General features: G+C 31.1%; 1 protein-coding gene across 1 annotated transcript in view; it reads left to right on the top strand.

The window, feature by feature from the left end:
* LOC126881566 (cilia- and flagella-associated protein 57) overlaps window positions 1-22,596 on the top strand; it is a 141,448-nt gene that overhangs the window by 87,649 nt on the left and 31,203 nt on the right. Inside the window, exons 10-12 of the mRNA XM_050645890.1 lie at window positions 4,458-4,769; window positions 6,292-6,576; window positions 9,511-9,969. Of these exons, the coding sequence (XP_050501847.1) occupies window positions 4,458-4,769; window positions 6,292-6,576; window positions 9,511-9,969 (1,056 nt within the window). The remainder of the gene's footprint in view (window positions 1-4,457; window positions 4,770-6,291; window positions 6,577-9,510; window positions 9,970-22,596) is intronic.

Genomic DNA, 22,596 nt, shown 5'->3' with positions numbered 1-22,596 from the left:
TGCTTGTAGATGGTATTCATCAAGAATGTCCAATCTCCGAGTTGTAGATTCTAGACCTCAAAATATTAAGATTTAACCAAAATCGCTTAAATATAATATGGCTCCTTATTGAGTAACAAGGTGTTTTATTTAAAACTTTTAAAAAAATGTTTTTTGTTCTTTATTTTAAAACTATTCGACGTATCCTGTTTATACTTGGTAGAAAGTGTAAGTACTATACACCCTATGAAATTATGTGAAATACAAGTTTCCGGCTATTACCAGAGGCGTACAAGAGGGGACAGTAAATGGTTGACCCTTCCCAAATTCTACGTCACTGGTGAAATTGCCATTGTATTACAATTTTTAGATTCTCCAATACTCTCTATGTAAATAACATCTTCTTTATTCGTAACGATAAAGTCATTAGTTTTCGAGATACTTGAAGTTAAACATTTAACAGCACAATAATTATTTAGTTATTTTGAACAATATATTGTGCCGCTTAATTTTTAGTTTCAAATATCTCGAAAGCTAATGATTTTATCGTTAAGAATGAATAATATACTCTTCAGTCTTAACGATAAAATCATTAGCTTTCATGATATTTGAAATTAAAAATTAAGCGGCAGAAAACATTAATCAAAATAACTGTACCGTTACATGTTTAATTTCAAATATCTCGAAAACTAATGACTTTATAATTACGAGTGAAGGGTTAGTTATTTACCAAGAGAGTATTGCAGAATCTAAAAATTGCGCTAAAATGGCAATTTCGCCAGTGACGTAGAATTTGGGAAGGATCAACCATTTGGTTTCTCCTGTCGTATGCTTCTGGTAATAGCCGGAAACCTGCGTTTAATATAATTTCATAGGGTGTAGAGTACCTACACTTGCTACCAAGTATGAAAAGGATGCGTCGAATAGTATTAAAATACTGAGCAAAAATAATTTTTAAATTTTTAAATAAAACACCTTGTAACTCAATAAGGAGCCATATTTTATTTAAGTGATTTTGGTTAAATCTTAATATTTTGAGGTTTAGAATGGACAACTCAGAGATTAAATATTCTTAATGAAACCCCCTATATAAGCAAAACTATATCTTTTACTATAAGGAAAAAAAAGAAGAAAAAATTTATTTTTATCTCAGGAACTCAATTATCGGAACAGCACTTCAAAATGTTTAATTCTCGCGACGTTATTAAAAACAAATAATAAACAAATTAGAACAATTTTCAAATGTCATTTTAGAGTGGAGTTAAATTGAAATTTTAATTTATCAATACCATTATCGAAAACATACATAAAAATAAAAGTAATGAGATTTTAAACAGGTGTATATTCTTTTGGAACAACCGCGTCTTTGCAATTGAAAATATAGTAACATTTGATAAACAAATTAAATATCTCATAAATTTATTAAATATTTTTTAACAAATTTTTTTCTTAATACTTGTAATATAGCGCAACTTCTCCTATTAAACAAAATAATTTATAGTGCTTATTTAAAAGGCAATTTTTTTTGCAAATTTGATTTTTAAATTTAATATACAGGGTGAGTCATGAGGAACTGTACATACTCCTACCTCGTATAGAGGCCCCTATGGGGAATAACAAGTGACCATTAAAAAGTGTCTGCTCCCATTGTTTAATAATATACAGGGCGAGTTTCGCATTTTGACAGAAATTTAGATTCGTCATAATTTTTGAACGGTCAAATCGATGTGTCTCTTATTTTGGTCAATCGGTACACTATTACCACTTAATCAACTGATTTATTCAAACTAGAAAAAAATCAGGTCCGGCTTTAAAAAATTAGTTCGTTTGAGTCTTAGAAAAAATTTCACCCTGTATACGCTTTTTGAAAACTCTAAAATTAATTTTACAAATTAGACAAATAGGCAATTAAAATGACGCATTTATTTTTTCCCCACACGATTACTTAATTTTTTATAAAAAAATCAAATTTGACTATGAATTAAAAATTTGGTAAAGTGAACCATATATTTAAAAAAAAATTAACTTTTATTACAAAAATTAATTTTTTTAAACAAATATTTGATTTATGTTACCACCCAATCAACCGATTTATTCAAACTAGAAAAAAATCAGGTCCGGCTTTAAAAAATTAGTTCGTTTGGGTCTTAGAAAAAATTTCACCCTGTATACGCTTTTTGAAAACTCTAAAATTAATTTTACAAATTAGACAAATAGGCAATTAAAATGACATATTTATTTTTTCCCCACACGATTACTTAATTTTTTATAAAAAAATCAAATTTGACTATGAATTAAAAATTTGGTAAAGTGAACCATATATTTAAAAAAAAATTAACTTTTATTACAAAAATTAATTTTTTTAAACAAATATTTGATTTATGTTACCACCCAATCAACCGATTTATTCAAACTAGAAAAAAATCAGGTCCGGCTTTAAAAAATTAGTTCGTTTGGGTCTTAGAAAAAATTTCACCCTGTATACGCTTTTTGAAAACTCTAATATACCTAAATGTTAAAACTTTAATATACCTAAATGTTACAAATTAGACAAATATGCAATTAAAATGGCATATTTATTTTTTTCTCCACACGATTACTTAATTTTTTTATTAAAAAATCAAATTTGTCAACATCACAATTTTACCATAAAAATAAAAATAATTAAACAACGTTTTTCTTAAAATTAAAAGTTTCACCATTTTTTTTTTCTATAACACGTCTAGATCTAAAACTCCCCATAACACTTTTCTTTGGAGTCTATAGTTTAACATAGACGTGATCAAATAGATAAGTTTTAAATTCTTTCACTTAATTTTTGCGATTTAACTTTGCAATTCACGAATATGCACCTTTTATTTTTTTAAATTCATAACTTTTACGAGAAGAAGACTGAAAGTCTACAACAATTGTCATAGTCTTCACAATGCTAAGAGATATGAGCTAAAAAATTTCAGAAAAAAAAATAAAATGGAACGTTGTAGTGAGTTAAACCGTGATTTCATCTTTTTTTCATTTTTAGGTTAAAATTCCAATTTCAACAAATTTGATTTTTTAATAAAAAATTAAGTTATCGTCTGGGGAAAAATAAATATGCCATTTTAATTGCCTAATTGTCTAATTTAAATTTTTCTAAGACCCAAACGTTTTTAAAGCCGGACCTGATTTTTTCTAGTTTGCACAAATCAATTGATTGGGTGGTAACATAAATCAAATATTTGTTAAAAAAATTAATTTTTGTAATAAAAGTAAATTTTTTAAATCTATAGTTCACTTTACCAAACTTTTAATTATTATTCATAGTCAAATTTGATTTTTTTATAAAAAATTAAGTAATAATGTGGGGGAAAAAATAAATATGCCATTTTAATTGCCTATTTGTCTTATTTGTAAAATTCATATTAAAGTTTTCAAAAAGCGTATCCAGGGTGACATTTTTCTAAGACCCAAACGTTTTTAAAGCCGGACCTGATTTATTCTAGTTTGAATAAATCAGTTGATTGGGTGGTAACATAAATCAAATATTTGTTAAAAAAATTAATTTTTGTAATAAAAAAAATATTTTTTTTAAATCTATGGTTTACTTTGTCAAACTTTTAATTCATAGTCAAATTTGATTTTTTTATAAAAAATTAAGTAATCGTGTGGGGAAAAAAATAAATATGTCATTTTAATTGCCTATTTGTCTAATTTGTAAAATTCAAATTAGAGTTTTTAAAAAGCGTATACAGGGTGAATTTTTTTTGGGAAAGACCCAAACGAACTAATTTTTTAAAGCCGGACCTGATTTTTTTCTAGTTTGAATAGATCAGTTGATTAGGTGGTAATAGTTTATTTATTTATTTATTTAACGGAAAATCTCCTTTTTACAATATTAAGATATATAGACATAGTGTAACGATTGACCAAAGTAAGAGACACATCGATCTGACCGTTCAAAAATTATGACGAATATAAATTTCTGTCAAAATGCGAAACTCGCCCTGTATATTATTAAACAAGGGGAGCAGACACTTTTTAATGGTCATTTGTTATTCCCCATAGGAGCCTCTATACGAGGTAGGAGTATGTACAGTTCCTCATGACTCACCCTGTATAATTATTAAAATAACTAGTGGGTCAAATTTAATTTCGTAAGACTTAAGTGAAAGATTTGTCCTTCAGCTTTGTAGAAAAAAACCCTAAATACCTTCATTCAATTGTAAATTACCGCAGCAGTTAAAAAAGTAAATATTGTGCAAAAATGACCCCTTTTTAATTATTTAAACAATGATCTTTTGTACTCACCTAAACTTTGATATAAAATTTGTTCCAACCTGTACGAATTTACATTTTGATTTACATGTAGTGTAATCTTATTTTACTAGACTATTAATTTCTTGTACCTTTTTTTGGACTCCCAAAATGGACATTTTCAGCAAAATTCAGTTTCTTATGATTTTTAGAGATCAAATCTCTGATGAACACACGTATTTTAGATGGTGCTATCGTGCGACGATAAATATTTAATAACTGCCTCAACAGAAGGCATACTTACATTTTGGAAACTTCTAAACACCGAAGACAAAGCAATCAAATTGGATTTGATATCATCCAGTGAGATTCTTATATCCAAGCAAATATTAGAGGACAAGATGATGCAGATAAGAAATCTACAAATTAGAATGAAAGAACTGGAAACAGAGCATTCTTATCAGATACGGCAGACTGATGCACTTGCTGCTAGTAGACTCAAAGATGTTCATAAGGAATATTGCAATGCTATTGAAGAGCTAAAATTAAAAAACGAGGTAAGTTTGTAAGTTAATAAAATTCCACTGATATGGAAACTGCAGATGTAAACATTAGTAGTTCAATGACATTGTCATTAGCATTATAGAGATTTTCGTTCAGTTTTTGAATGTTTTTGGACAACCGTTACTTGTGTAATCGCTATAATTATAGGATTATTTTTTCGATAACTATGTATTCACTGATTACAATAATTTATACCTACTATACAATAAAAAGTAATACTTAATCGAAAAAAGAGGAAAAGTGATAAAGTGATTTTTTTAATAATATATTGTTACTATCTATGGACCGGTTATATAAATTTTTAACATCTTTAACAACAAAATACTTGCATCACAGAATATATCCTGGTGTATTTTCTGCTTGGATCTTTCATAAATAATAAACAATAAATAACTTTTTATTAATTTCATATTTTAAATCAATTATATATCAAATACACTATCAAGATTATTTAATAAACAACTCACAATATTCCTGAAGCCTTGTCAAATTTTTGAAATTGTCATTGTCTTGTCAGCATATTATGTCGACTGAGTGCATTGTATGAGAAAGATAGCGAATGTTCGATTTGGAAAATATCACCACGGACATAGTGTCCATTTTTTTCGAATGCTGGAAAAACTAATAGATATTTTTAAATTTAAACGAATAATGAAAGATTACATTATTACCGAGGGCCAAAAGTCCCTTAGAATAAACAAAAAGTTTCTTTTGAATGAGATATTTGAAATTAAAAATAACACTCAATTTTCTCTTGTTTTCACCCCTGTAACATAATTAAATAAACATTATAGAAGTTTTCAGGGACTTTCGGCCCTCGGTATTAATGTAATCTTTCATTCGGCGCTTAAATTTTTCAAAAATACTTATTAGTTTTCTCAGGATTCGAAAAAAAAAATGAATGCATTTGAATATCATTAGTCAAAAATTTTGCGCCCATCCCCTTAATCAGTTCCTCGTTAGAAATTTATATTAGTAATGGTAACAAAGCAACTGGAACTATAAAAATAATATAATGTCAAATGTTTAAGCAAATCTAGTGTCAAAGTCATAGCCAACTAGACAAAAGATTGTATGTTTTTGTTAAAATTTTACGCACCAACAATTTTAACTACGTAGGTATTTTGTTATTTTGACCAATATTATTAAATTAAGGATCGGTCCAAATTAATATGTATTTATTTTGGATAAAATATTTTTGATTCAATATTTTCACGGCCAACCTAATAAAATATTACGTAATTCTTGTTGCAATTCATGTTTGGCTTAAAGAATCACGAATAACGCATAAATTAAAGCAGTTAGGTATAGGTAATGCTTAAGAAATAAAAAAGTACCCTAAAATATCATTTGATTTCAATACTAAAATACAGGGTTCCATTTAAGAAAACTCAGAAAATACTCATTTCGGGTTTCGACCAACCCTATATACTAAAATTAAACATTTCGCTATATTATTCTCTTAAAATTTTTGTAAACCTACGAATGACATATAATAATTTATTTATTTTTTAGCAAATGGAAGCAGAGCATATTCAAGAAATTAATAACATCAACGCACAGATCAGTCAGATGAAATCAAACCATGAATTAGTTTTACAAAAATTAGAAGCCACTTACAATGAAAAATTAATCGCAGAGTACGAAAAGTTTGTAAGTTATGAAAATAAAATGAACAGGATGTTAGCCGACGTTAATATGAGATATACTGAGTTGCAAAAAGCCAAAGATGAATCTGAGGCAGCCATTACTGAAGACTATGAAATAAAACTGCAGGAAGCAAAACTTCTCTATGATGAAGTAAGTTTTGATGTTTCACATTTGGTTTTTCTTCTTCTTCTAGTGTCGACTTCACTAATGAAGATTGGCTATAACCATTCAAATTAGTCTCTTCTTCTTCTTGATGTGCCTATCCGTGACGAATGGTGGCGATCATCATGGCAATCTTCACCTTATCTGCAGCAACGTGGAAAAGCTGCACAGATGTTGTGTTGAACCAGGTTCTGAGGTTATTTAACCGGGATGTTTTTCTTCTTACTGGACCTCGCTTTCCAAATATTTTTCCTTGTAGGATGGCTTGTAGGAGGGCATATCTGGATTAATTTCGCATAATGTGTCCAAAGTATTCCAACTTTCGAGATTTGATGGTGGTCAGTACCTCTCGGTTCTTCCCATTCTTCTAAGGACCTCCTCATTTGTGACCCGATCAGTCCATGGGATTTTAAGAATTCTCCGAAATGATTCCAACTTTCGGCACATATCCTCGTTTAAGGTCCATCATTAAACACCATAAAAAGGACAGAGAAGACGTAACATAACATTAAATTAGTTTCTATCTTCTGCTTTTCTTAAAAGCCTCTGTGTTTAACCCGGTCCAGTCGCGAATGTTTTTCAGTCAGGATATTTGTCGTTTACAGGACCCCTTTTCCTTTGATTTTATCTTTCATAATCAGCTGTAAGAACTCGTACTTACTATTTCTAAGTATGTGCCCCAAATATGCTGTTTTTCTCCTTTTAAAGGTTTTCAAAAGTTCTCTGTCTCTTTCCATTCCGTGCAACACCATTTCGTTCATCATATGATTGCTCCATGGTATTTTCAAAATTCTGCAAAAATGCTACCTACATCTCAAAAGCTTCCAACTTTCTCATTAAGTCAAAATTAACAGTCCAAGCTTCGGCACTAAACAGAAGAATAGAGGGGATAATTATAACGTTTCTTCTTCTTCTTCAGTGCCTTATCCGGTCCGGATGTTGGCGATCATCAAGGCAATCATTGTTTTGTTGACTGCTCTGCGAAACAGCTCCGCGGAGGTTATCTCAAACCATTGTCGGAGGTTTTTCAACCACGAGATACGACGGCGTCCCGGTCCTCTCCTGCCAAATACTTTGCCCTGCATGACGAGTTGAAGAACTCGATATTTTTCTTCGTTCCGCATCACGTGGCCAAGGTACTCAAGCTTACGTTGTTTTACTAAATTAAGCACTTCTTTTTCTTTTGTCATGCGCTGTAGAACCTCAATGTTGGTGACATGGTCCACATAAGATATTTTTAGTATCCTCCTGTAGATCCACATCTCGAAGGCTTCAATCCGCTTTTCAGTGGCTTGCGTCAGTGTCCAGGCTTCAACTCCATACAGTAGCACTGGAAGAACGTAGCACCTCACTATCCGCATCTTTGTTCCCAAACTAAGATCACTGCAGCACAGCAAGGTTCTCAGCTTGATAAATGTAGACCGTGCCATTTCAATTCTGGATCTAATCTCTTGAGCGTGGTCCCATTGTGAGTTGAGGGTAGTTCCAAGGTAAGTGAATCTGTCGACTCTCTGGATCTCTTCGCTATCTGCCATTAGTGCCTCGGGATCTAAATTTACACGGCTGACAACCATGAATTTCACGTTTCACCTTACGATATTGGATGTGCAGATTGAGTCTTTGGTTACTCAGAAATTTCCTCATCTTCAAAAAGGCTATTCTCGATTGAGTTTCTGATTTCTAATTTAGATCTTCCGTAATCCAGACTAATAAGTATTAATCCAAGAGGCAGCGCTGAAAAATTTCTCTGAATTTACTAAAGCTAGTTATTTCACAGTTAATTACTGTGATTGTGTAGGGAAACATACTGCGTTCGGTCAAGCGAAGCGAAGAACAGGTGGTACTGACAGCTTGTCCAAGTTGCTTACCTGCGGAGGTAATTAAATCAATTTACTAAGGCTGAAAATCAGTACACACATTCTAAATTGTATATAAATAAACGTTATTATAGTCGGTCAGCTGTATGACGGGACAGAGCCGGTCGGTCGGCTCCAATGAATGTACAGGGTTATTCACTATATATTGACCCCCCTCAACTGCTTTATTTACAGAATTAGAAAAAAATGTAAAATACAAAACTTATTCAATTTTTAAATTATGATTTTTTGACATATATGTCGTACTAGTGACGTCATCCATCTGGGCGTGATGACGTAATCGACTATTTTTTAAATGAGAATAGGGATTGTGTGCTAGTTCATTTGAAAGGTTATTTAATTCCCTATTCAGTAATATAAACGTTAACATGATTGTTTATACAGGGTGTCCAAAAAAAATTTTTAAATTAAATTAATTGTTTAATTAATAATAATTCAAAAATGTTTTTTGTTCACCCTGTATAAAAAATGATCTCATTGTTTATATTACTGCATAAATAACCTTTCAAAGGAGCTAGCACACGACCCCTATTCTCATTTTAAAAAATAGTCGATTACGGCATCACGGCCAGATGGATGATGTCACTAGTTCGATATATATGTCAAAAAATCATAATTAAAAAATCGAATAACTTTTATGTTTTACATTTTTTTCTAATTCTGTAAATAAAGCAGTTTACAAGGGAGCCAAAATATAATGAATAACCCTGTACATTCATTGAGGCCGACCGACCGGCTCTGTCCCGTTATACAGCTGACCGACTATAATAACTTTTATTTATATTCAATTTAGAATGTTTGTAGGTACTGATTGTAGGCCTTAGTAAATGGATTTAATTACCTCCGCAGGTAAGCAACTTTGACAAGCTGTCAGTACCACCTGTTCTACGTTTCGCTTGACCCACCGCAGTATGTTTCTCTATACAATCACGCTAATCAACTGTGAAAAAACTAGTTTTAGTAAAATCAGAGAGATTTTTCGGCGCTGCCTCTCCGCCTATATTTCATTTAGTCCACTTGTTTGTCCACTTGTATTATTTTTTAGTTAATGGAAACTAATAAAACTGAAAGGCAAGATCATGAAATCATAAAACAACAAATAGAAGACGACGCTGACAGAGAAATTTACGAACTAAAAGAATCTCACACAAAGGAATTAAAAGAGGAACAAGATATAAACGTTAGACTGAGAAGTGAAATATCTGTTGTTAAAAAGAAATATCTTCTGTCTCAGAAAGAGGTAGAGGATCTTAAACACAAAGTTTTTACTATGGAAAATGAGCACATTAAATTCAAGAACTTTATTTATGAATTAGAAAAGGAAATAATCGATTCGAAGAAAGAAATCCAAGAAAGAGATCAAACTATTGAGGAAAAGGAAAAAAGAATATTTACGTTAAAGAGTAAGAATCAAGAGCTTGAAAAGTTTAAGTTTATTTTGGACTTCAAAATTAAGGAGCTTAAGTCACAAATCGAGCCAAAAGAAAGGATTATCACCGAACAGGTAGGTCTTTCTAAAATATACAGTGTGCGCATAAAATTTGGAAACATAAAAATATCTGTGACACACCCCGTATGATATAGTAACAAAATGTTGTGTATTTATATTTAGACAAGGCGAAAACGGCGGGTTCGTTGAAAAAATATTCCCATGAGTTTTTTTTTTGAATAATCACATTCGTGAGAGACTCCAGAATAAGGTTCAAGAAGTCGCCCATGCGAAAAGTGGTCCAATTTTTTTTAACAATTTTTTTTAATCAAATTGCAAACATCAGTATTTTCGGCCCGGAGAAATTTTTTTTTTAGATTTTTCGGACCATTCCGGACCGAAAAGATCTTACAATTTTTCCCTAAAGTTGATCGTGTTCGAGTTATAAGCAATTTAAAATTTAAAAACGCGAAAATGGCCATTTTTAGGACTTAATAACTCGGTTAAAAATGATTATTATAAAAGTCAGAAAGTGACTAAATAAAATTTAAAGTCCCCCCTTCATGATGCTGAAGAAATTTGTGTCATTAATTTATTACTAAGCTGTTACTTTTAAATATTAATAATGAGTGGTAAGATCCTATATATAAAATGTGGTGAGCAACTTGGACAGTCCATAGCGACCAGCTTTTGAACTGAGTAGAGAGCTGTATAAGAGTTTGCTATGGAACTCTAAGGACCTCATTGCCTTCTTTATGTATGAACAGAAAACAAAAAAGTTGTGACTGGCTAATTGACACCCAAGTCTATGCCATAAAAAAAAGATCCTATTGACGCGGCTGTAAATGTGAGTGCGAGTTAGATGCGCCATTGGACTGCCTGAATTGCATCTCTTTCGCACTCATCATGGACGGCCGCCTAACACGTGCATGGCGCTAATTATTTTTACTTGAAAATAACAGCTTAGTAATCAAGTAATTACAAAAATTTCTTCAGGATCTTGTAGGGGGAGCTTTATACTTTGATTTAGTTAGTTTCTGACTTTCATAGTAATAACTTTTAACCGAGTTATTAAGCCTTGAAAATCGCAATTTTTCGATTTTTTTTTTAATTCTAAAATGCTTTTACCTCGAAAACGATTAACTTTAAAGAAAAATTATAAGAGACCTTTTTTATCCAGAATTATTCAAAAAACCTAAAAAAAATTGTTCCGGCCAAAAATATTGATTTTTGCAATTTAATTAAAAAAATTGTTCAAAAAAATTTGCACCACTTTTCGCGTGGGCGACTTCTTGAACCTTATTCTGGGATGTCTCACGAATGTGATTATGCAAAAAATCTCATGGGAATATTTTCTCCAAAGAACCCGCCGTTTTCGCTTTGTCTAATTAAATGAACCAGCGATTTAAGTTTTACTTATTTTTAAATAGAATCGCCCACATATGAAAAAAAAAATTATTTTACAATATTTTGTTATAGTTTTCTATTGCCGATGCAACATATTATCTGTTAATGGCTAATTTTGACCATTAATATTATGCAAACAATAGGAAAAAGATTTTATTGTGTAATTAATATTGATGTATAAAGAGAAAGCATCTAAAGGAAAACCTTAAAGATGGTGTTCAATATGACCACCTTGTCTTTGGAAACAGAAATCTATTCTGAATGAATGATTATATATTCTGAAATTATGTCTTTCTGTTTGAGTTTGTAACTCATGTAGTTTGAAGCCAAGATGAAGACTCGATTATAGTTTAAATACGCTTTATTCTTGCAAAATCGACTTATTGTCGCTCTCGATGTAGCCGAAATGGCTAATTTTTTATATTGGTAAGGTCATTCGACCTACCTCAGTAGCTAGTTTCAACTATTTTGAATCTGGAGCTTTAACCTGATGATGGACTAATTAATCCGAAAACGTTTGTTTGTATTGTACTAGTGATGTACCCACTTTGAGTCCAACAGATCTATTTTAGAAAATTTTAAATAAATTATATACCATCTACAAGGGAAGATTTTTACTTGTTTAGTAATTTTTATTATGGTATACATCCAATCAGAGGGATTCATTCCTTTTTATAATATGTACTAAAAAATACTTTATTTCTTCGAAAAAACAAGTGAGATTCATGACAAAAGCAATAAAAAACACGTCAGCAATATTAAAGTTGATCTCAATCTTCCTCGTCAGTCTCTGGAAGGACATCGTTTACACTATTACCTCTAGGTAGATTTGAATATTCATTATGATAATGCAAGGGTACATTCAAACAAAACTTTTACTAAAATACAAAATTTCAGCAAAAACCGCATATTTCCATCTTAAGCCGTTTAAAAGTTATAGGCAGTAAAAATGGGGGAAAATATAAGTGAACACCTGGTATATCAATTACTATTTCACTATCTGTATCATAATAAACTTCATTATGATACAGATTTTCATTACGATACAGATTTGTAACCAATAGAATCGCGATATGGCATTCGCGATGAAGGTGACACTCGCGCAGTGACCAATGACGAGTCAAATACATACTTTGATGGCTTTGACAATTCTCAATATGTCAAAACTGACAAATTACTTATTTTATTTGCGTTACAAAATTAATAAATCTGAATATATTTTTTGTTGTGAATGATCATAGAAAAAATCGTCTATACATCTTGCATTTAATGATCATTGTGAAGCTCGTACTCTATACAAAACTCGCCGCTAGGCGGCTCGTTTCGTATCCCTCATACTCGCTTCATAATGACCATCATTAAATGCTCGTTGCATAATATACTATTATGACACTCTCTAATTTCTGTGTTGTTAATCTTTCAATATTTTAAACTTTGAGTTTATTATGAGAATACTATGTGTATAAAAATTAAATGTTCTATTGCCAAAACTGAAATTCTCTTAAGCACCAACTGTTATCAGGAAGAAATATTTCTAAGAGATTTATAATAAAACATTTCTCATTTGCCGCGAACATTTTGGCTCACACTGTACATATACCTACCATAAAATCGAGTTTCTGTAGGTGAAGTCAGAATTAAAAAAAAATGTTATTTACTTATCAGACACAACTATATATATTTTTATGAGTGTTTTTCGCAAAATATTAATAAACCATGTCTTTACTTCTGTGTTGATGTTATGTTTGAAATGTTACAAGTTAGCAGAACAAAGTCAGCAGAACACAGTTATTCTTGTACCATAATTAAGTGCTAATTTAATGCTAATTTAATGTTCCAAGAAAAAATTTATTGCTCTTCTTCTTTAAAAGTTATCGCATGTTCTGCTAACTTGAGACTCAAGTTAGCAGAACAAAGTCAGCAGAACACAGTTATTCTTATACCATAATTAAGTGCTAATTTAATGCTAATTTAATGTTCCAAGAAAAAATTTATTGCTCTTCTTATTTAAAAGTTATCGCATGTTCTGCTAACTTGAGACTCAAGCTAGCAGAACAAAGTCAGCAGAACACAGTTATTCTTATACCATAATTAAGTGTTAATTTAATGCTAATTTAATGTTCCAAGAAAAAATTTATTGCTCTTATTCTTTAAAAGTTATCGCATGTTCTGTTAACTTGAGATTCAAGCTAGCAGAACACTAGGTCAAAAATTTGATAAATAATTTATAATTGAATGCCAAAGTATTCTCTGAATTAAATACTAATTTAATGTTCCAAGAAAAAATTTATTGCTCTTCTTCTTTAAAAGTTATCGCATGTTCTGCTAACTTGAGACTCAAGTTAGCAGAACAAAGTCAGCAGAACACAGTTATTCTTATACCATAATTAAGTGTTAATTTAATGCTAATTTAATGTTTCAAGAAAAAATTTATTGCTCTTCTTCTTTAAAAGTTATCGCTGTTCTGTTAACTTGTGACCCAAGCTAGCAGAACACTAGGTCAAAAATTTGAAAAATCATTTATAATTGAATGCCAAAGTATTCTCTGAATTAAATGCTAATTTAATGTTCCAAGAAAAAATTTATTGCTCTTCTTCTTTAAAAGTTATCGCATGTTCTGCTAATTTGATAATCAAGCTAGCAGAACACTAGGTCAAAAATTTGATAAATGAAAGACTAAATTATTATCGAGGGCCGAAAATCCCTTAGAATAAATAAGAAGTGTCTTTTCAACGAGATAATTGGAACTAATAATCACACCACAATTTCTCTTAGTTTGTCGCCCCTGTAACTTATTAAAATAAACATTATAGAAGTTTTCAGGGAATTTCGGCCCTCGTTAAGACTGTAATCTTTCATTCTGTGTTTAATTTTTTCAAAAATACTTATTAGTTTTCTCAGGATTCGAAAAAAATGAATCCCCATTTTAATAGCATTGCAGCCAAAAATACGTACCCATCCCCTTAATGAAATTGATTTATCTCTGAAATATAAATAAACATACCAGTTTTCGGATTTCTAAATATTTTTTTAATTTCTTTTTGGAAACTCAAAAAAGAAAAAATTTTAAACCGATTTTTCTATAAAACGGTGTATTCTATCGACTTAAAACTAGAGTACCTTTTAGTTGTAGAATATCTCAGAATTTAATAATCCAGAGTCAAACATGCTCCAAAATTAAAGATAAAAAAATTAAAGATAAAATATCTATTGCCCACCCAAAACGGACGGCTATGACCGGTACTAGTAATTCGTAATGCATGGAATGGATTTATCTCTGGAAGATAAATATGTGTACCAATTTTTATTTTTGTCAATAAAAGCGTTCTGGAGTTATTTAAGGAAAACTAATTAGGGAGACAGGAATCTCCTGTCTTCTTTTGTGGGTAGAGTTTCTGGACACCCTGTATACAGGGTGTCCAGAAAAATTCAGAAAAGTTATCGTTTTTGTAAATAAATAGTAGTGTTCTGGAGATATTTAAGAAAAACTAATTCCATACGCCATCTTCCAAGAATCTCCAGTCTTCGCTTGTCGGGAGAGTTTCTGGATACCCTGTATACAGTGATGAGCGCACTAATAACCGACAAAATAACGCAAAAGATGGAAAACATATTAGGTTGTGAGATAAAAAGAAATGAACCTAGTGGAAGTGTTAAATTAAGCGATAGTAACTTATAGATTGACATTATATTAATTGTTTCCCACCTTTAGACGTATAGGACGAATTTGAGAAATGCCACTGGCACAGTGACAGTTTTAGTTGACATACTCCTATGATACTTATAAAGGTGGGAAACAATCAATATAATGTCAATTTATATGTTACTATCGCTAAATATAACAATTCTACTAGTTTTATTTCTTTTTATCTCACCATTTAATATGTTTCCATCTTTTGCGCTATTTTGCCGGTTATTAGCACGCTCATCACCGTATAGCCTAGTTAGGCTGGCAATGTGTTATATTTTCTCGACTCTACTTTACGGGATAGAAGCATGGACACTTAGCGCGTCGACTACTAAAAATTTGGAAGCATTTGAACTGTGGGTGTCTAGAAGAATCCTGAAGACATCATGGACCGAGCATGTAACAAATAACGAAGCCATGGGAAGAGTCAACAAAGGAATGGAAATATTAGAAACAACATACTTCCGTCGTGGATATGGCACGTAAAAAAGAAGACCAGAGTATTCTCTGAATTAAATGCAAATTTAATGTTCCAAGAAAAAATGTATTGCTCTTTTTTAAAAGTTATCGCATATTCTGCTAACTTGAATTCAAGCTAGCAGTAGTTCAACTTTAACATTGAACAGTAGTTCAATACTTATGGATAAATCATCAAATAATTGAATACCACAGTATTCTCTAAACTAAATGCAAATGAAATGTTCCAACAATAAATTGAATTCTCTTTTTTTTTCGGAAAACAAATTTAATTCCACTAGTGCTATCTAATACCTAGAGTTACGTTGTTATTCTTTGAAGGGGTCAAACCTTACTGGGGCTGTATTGTACAAATTCGTTTACAGCTTTGCTTAACTCTTTATGGCATGAGATTTTATAGAATTTCTAGACACTTGCTGCAAGGAAACAATCAATTATATGTACAAAATGGATCTTACCCTCACATTTCAAGAAACAGATGATAAACATTCGCGTTTGGTCGGACGAAGCCATGGGAATTTTACCAATATTTACCAAAAGCAGATGCGATTAGAAACTCTATAACCATTCTTCTTCAATGCACAATTGAAGTTTTTTTACCATTATTATTCGTCAATATTGCTTCAATAATATTGACCGTGACCGCCTTTCTGACAATTCAAAAATCTTAGCGATTATCAACGGTTGGGACTGTAACGTTGTCGATAATAATAAAAAAATATCATTTTACAATGACTTCCGACTCAGCAATAAAAAAAAGGATTTCGGTACCACTATTAATAGGTCTGGATCCCGCGTATGAAAAAAAAGTTGATTAATAGCAAGCTGAAAATTTGTTAATATCTTAAGGGTGTCTAGTCGGTCAAACTTTGATATGTGGGAACACTGGAACAGGGGAAGTTTTAATTGTGGAACAGGTTAAAAATTTGGAAAGGTCAGACCACGAAAACGGCACATGTATTTTGACAGGTCTTGTGACATTTCATTTTAATGTATCTTCTCAGTAGCATAAACCTTACCATAATTATTTGCACAGGGTGACCAAAAAAACTAATTTTAATGTAAATTAATTCACACATTGAGAAGAATGGATGTAATTTATTTAATTCAAAATACATTTTAATGCTGTCAGAAAATATAAAAACATATTTATATGACAAACAAACACTGCTTTTCGCTTAAATTAGATGCTCAAACTGCCAACAGACAGGTGGGTGCAAGCTTTAACGTTGAATTTAAGCGGAAGCGATGTTTATTTGTGAAATAAACATTTTTTTTTCTATTTTCTGACAGTAGTACAATTTGTTCCGATATAAATAAATTACATACATTCTTCTTTTTTTGTAAATTTATTTAATTCACAAGTGTTTTATTGGCCAACCTGTATAAGTAATTATGGTAAGGTTTATATTACTGAAAAGATAATTGAGTAACCTTTCATACGAGCTATCACACGACCCCTATTTTCATTTTTAACTACTGTGCTGCTAGCTTAAAATCATGTTAGCAGAAGGTGCGATAGCTTTTTAAAAAATATAGCAATACATTTTTTCGTTGCACATTCAATTTGCATTTAAGTAAGAGAATACTCTGCCATTCAATTATAAATGATTTATCAATTTTTGAACTACTGTTCTGCTAGCTAGATTATCATGTTAGCAGACAATTTGATAATTTTTATAGAAGAAGAGCAATACATTTTTTTTGAAACATTAAATTTGCATTTACGTCAGAGAATACCCTGGCATTTAATTATAAATGATTTATCAATTTTTGAACTACTGCTCGGCTAGCTAGATTATCAAGTTAGCAGAACCTGCGACAACTTTTAAAGAAGAAGGGCAATAAATTTTTTCTTGGGACATTAAATTAGCATTAAATTAGCACTTAATTATGGTATAAGAATAACTGTGTTCTGCTGACTTTGTTCTGCTAACTTGAGTCTCAAGTTAGCAGAACATGCGATAACTTTTAAAGAAGAAGAGCAATAAATTTTTTCTTGGAACATTAAATTAGCATTAAATTAGCACTTAATTATGGTATAAGAATAACTGTGTTCTGCTGACTTTGTTCTGCTAACTTGAGTCTCAAGTTAGCAGAACGTGCGATAACTTTTAAAGAAGAAGAGCAATAAATTTTTTCTTGGAACATTAAATTAGCATTAAATTAGCACTTAATTATGGTATAAGAATAACTGTGTTCTGCTGACTTTGTTCTGCTAACTTGAGGGACGTGTTTGTGTGTGTTTATGTTTTATTGGCACTGGTTTAAGCAACCAACTGGCCAGTCAATGTGTTTTGAATTCTCTCTTTTACAAAATATATGGTTAGTATCTAAATTTAAAACTATTAGTACTACTGTTTTTTTTACTCTGTTTTTTTTTATTATATTTTTTAACATTTTTTTTTATTACATTTTTTATTTTTTTTTTTTTTTTTTTTTTTTTTTTTTTTTTTGTATATTTTTTTATCGCGCTAAGACCTAAACCCGATTCAACCTCGCGGAGGTTTAGATCTTAGTAACTTTTTATTTTATTTAATTATTTTTTTTTTTTTTTATTTTTTTTTATTTTTTTTTCTTTTTTTCTCAGAGCTTTAATTTTAAACAATTAACATGGTTGTACAAAATTTTATAAACATCTAGATTGTTTGATTGTAAAAGGTATATAAGATTAAAAGGAAATTGTACATTAACTTGAACTAGATTGGCAAAAAAGTTTGATATTTCAATAAAATGTAAAGGACATTCTAATAGCATATGTTGTAGATCAGCTAGCTCTCCACATAAACATTCATCATTATCTACAAGTCCTATTTCTCTTTTGTAGGCTGGAGTCAGACAGTGATTACTTCTTATTCGACAAATAGTTTTGATAAAGCCTTTGTTGGAAACTTGATTAAACCATGTCTTGATGGGAAGTGTAGGCTGGATTTTTTTGTAATAATTTCCTTTGTCTGAATTATTGTATTGTTCCTGCCATTTCGTCCGTTTGATAGATCTCATAATAGAAATTATGTCTCCCATAGGAAGTTGATAAGTATGCAGAGTGGATTCCTTCGTTGTTGCTTTTTTAGCCAGATCATCTACTATTTCGTTGTTTTTTATACCAATGTGTGCTTTTATCCAACACAATATTATATTTTTGCCCGATTTCAAAGCTTCACTGTTCATTGCTATGATGTCACTGATGATATAATTTTCTGCAAAATTATGTACATTATATTTCAATGTCTTTACAATGCTTTGGCAGTCTGTAAATATAACATAATTGAGTTCTTTTTGATTAATACATATTTTGTATGCTTCTTTGATTGCAATGAGTTCAGCTGTGAAAATTGTCATTTTATCAGGTAATCTGTTGTTTATTTTTATACTTTTTTGTGGGTAATATATAGCATATCCAACTTTTCCTTCCATTTTTGAACCATCCGTATATAATTTCTGATAACTCCCCCAGTTTTTTTGTACACACTGAAGGTGGTCTATTTTAGTAAGGAAGTCTGTCGCACGAATATTACTTAAATGACAGTTAACTGGAGATAAATAATCTTCATAATTTAGCTTTCGAGACGAGCTTTGTTCAATTTGGTGTATGTCGCCAATGGAATTAGAAACGTTGAGGAAGCTTTCCACAACTAAAAGCAGTTTCTTTTTTTCCCAGTAATAATGAGTTAGGTATGAGGTGGTTAAATGAACAATTTTATTTAATAGCAGTTTATCGTTAACCGCTGTTTTAACTATAAATTTCTCACTTAGGTATTCCCTGCGTAATGAAAGTGGAGGTTCATTAAGCTCACATTCCATGACCAATATAGGTGTGCTACGAAGATAACCAGTGCATAACCTAAGTGCCTTATTTTTGATCCTCTCGATTTTTTGGAGTACAGAGTTTGATGCTGAGCCATAAAAAATAGATCCATAGTCTAAGATTGATCTTATCAAATTTCTGTATAGTAATATTGATATGTTTGGATCAGCTCCCCAGTTACTGACACTTACAGTCTTCATGATATTCATTGCATTTTCCATTCTTCGTAATATGTAATTTGTGTGTTCTTTCCAATTTAATTTGGAGTCTAAAAATACGCCAAGAAATTTTATTGAAGTTTTATAAGGAATACTAGTATTATCAAATTGTAGATGGCTTTGAGGAACATATCGTTTTTTAGTAAAGGTAACAATGGTTGATTTACTCTCTGATATTGTTAAGTTATTATCGGTAGCCCATTTTTTTATAATATTCAATGTCGATTTAAGGTAGTTATTACATCTATCTATTGACTTATTTTCTGCATATATCGCAACATCATCAGCGTACTGTAGGATTTTTATGTGTTGAGGAAGTTTAGTTTCTAAGTCAGCAGTATACAGTATATATAATATAGGACTTAGGATGCTACCCTGAGGTAGTCCCAAAGATGTGTATCGGGAGTTAGATTGATCTCCATTTAATCTAACGTGAACTGCTCGATTAATGTATAAGTTAATGATGTTCCATGTTACTATCTCGGGTATTCCTATTTCCAACATTTTCGCGTATAGTATGTGAAGATTAACGTTGTCGTAAGCCCCTTTTATATCTAAGAACAAAGCACTAACTGCTTTCTTATAAGTAAAGGAACTATAAATGTCTATTAAAAAGTGGCAGAGGCTATCTTGTGTGGATTTACCTTTTCTAAAACCAAACTGACTTCTTGGTAATAGGTCGTTCTTTTCTAGCCAAAATTCCAGACGGTTTTTAATAAGTCTCTCATATGTTTTTAGAATACAGGAAGCTAGACCGATTGGACGGTAAGAATCCCAATTCTTTGATGATTTTTCTGGTTTTAAAACCGGAATAATAGTGTAAACGTGCCAATCGTCAGGAATCTTTATGCGGCGCATCCAAATTTCATTATATATATTTAGTAGTGCAGCCTTACCAATTCTTGAAAGATTTGATAGCATCGAGTAATGGATATTATCGGTACCTGGTGCTGAATTTGAGTTTTTCTTCAACGCAAAGTTTAGTTCAGTGGCAGAAAATGGTTTGACTAGGAAACGGATTGGTTCTGGATAGTCGTACAGAGCATTTAGTTGTAAATCAGGAATTACTAATTCTGCAGACGGCGGTGTGATATTTTGATGGAACTCTTCTATCCACGAAGCTTCCGACAGAATAACAGGGACTTTGTTCTTTGTTTTTCTATTTTTTATTCGGTTAACTTTTGACCATACATCTTTAATAGGGACTGACCTATTTAGGGATCCGACATAATCTCTCCAGCTATTTCTTTTAGTTTGTTTAGTGATCTTCTTGACATGTGCATCATCTTTTTTATACTTAAGTAGGTTTTCATGGTTTGGATTTTCTTTGAATATACAAAAACTTTCCTGTCTTCTTCTGACTGCTTCTTCACATTCTAAATCCCACCAGTATTTTCCTCTGGAAGTCGGTTTTTTTATTTTAAATTTGGGGATGCAGTAGGATGCAGTTGTATTTATATTGTGCAAAATTTGTTCATAAGAATTTATATCTTTAAATTGAGAGAATACATCTTCCGAATACTGTTCATATAATTTCCAGTCGGCATTCTTTAAATTCCACTTTTGTGAATATGGATTATATGTACAGTCGAACCCGCTTATTAGAATCCCTGTTATAGGAATATCCCGGTTTATGGAATATAAATTCAAGTTCCCGAAACATTTCCATTTACTCCTTAATAAATTTATCTGTTTATTGGAATAGGATCTAACTAGATAATACCGCTTATTAGCATATTTTGCAGGTCAAAGAATATTTTTTTACAATTTACTAAAAATTTAAATTATGTTTGGTATTATGGTTTGTCGTCAACGGCCGGTAGTGCTGGATTAGATATTATTAGGGTAATAAATATTTATTACTTTGTTAGGAATACCAATTCGATCTTTAGCATAGCCGACAAATGCATGGGTCATAAAATAATTTTTATTTGTCTACACAAAGGCACTGTTGCCTGTTATAAAATTGTTAAAAGCAGTTTAGTTAGAATTCACTCAGAGAGTACCTACTTGTTTGCAAGATGGAATTATGGCTTTGTTAAATTCGAAAAGAAGAGAAAAGAACAAGAATGTAACAATCCATTTCTTGACGCCAATAAAACTTCTATTCAACCAATGGATTAAGGATGACCACACGGATTAACAACGAAAAAGCTATAATTACCAATAATTTCTCAAGAAAAAAAAAGTAATTTTGTTATATAGGTATGCATTTTAATAAGAAAATATTTACATATCTACATATTGCATACATTTCATATTAATTATATAATGTATTCATTCACGTACATGTAATGTAATTTGGTATTTAACACATACATAGATAAGTACTAGTTACACTACTGTATTATTGACGTAAAAAGACCTAAAACCATATACATACACTGAATATGTAGGTATGTACATATAGTATGATATACATATTGGCATAGTATGTAATAAAACTACATATTGGTATAGTATGTAAAACTACACATTGGCACAGTATGTAAATAATATTATTACGTATATTCGGTAACACTTATTTCGACTAGCCACCAATGATCGGTTATTAGAATATCCCGGTTATAAGAATATTTTTGCCTTGCACAAAGGCTATTTCAATAAGCGGGTTCGACTGTATGAGTTGGTTGATCCTCTAACTCTACTCTTATAGGTGTATGGTCTGAACCAAATAGGTCTTGAAGTGTTTTCCAAGTGATCAGGTGGTTTAAGTCAGGAGTACAAATGGTCAGGTCTATTGCCGATTTCGAGAAGTTCCTAAAGAAAGTAGGAGAGCCATCATTTTTGAATATTAAATTGTTATCGTCTATACAGTCCATCAAGATTTTACCTTTCATGTCTGTTTGGTTGTCTAGGCCCCAGGAAATGTGGTGAGCATTAAGGTCACCTCCTATTATAAATGGTCTTTCTATAGATGTTATGAAATTGTTCCATTGTTGTAACAATAACTTGGTTCCTGGGGGAACATACATAGATATAAATGTGACAGTATATGACTTAAACTTTATTTTTATTGCTACTTTATTGACGTTTATTAAATCTACTTTCATGGTGACTTCCTCGTAATATAGGTTTGAATTTATTAAAATTGCTGAGCCACC

The sequence above is a fragment of the Diabrotica virgifera genome, chromosome 3 (assembly GCF_917563875.1).
Source record: "Diabrotica virgifera virgifera chromosome 3, PGI_DIABVI_V3a".
NCBI lineage: Eukaryota > Metazoa > Arthropoda > Insecta > Coleoptera > Chrysomelidae > Diabrotica > Diabrotica virgifera.
The sequence above is the reverse complement of the archived record's forward strand: the minus strand, read 5'-3'. Positions and strand labels throughout refer to the sequence as shown.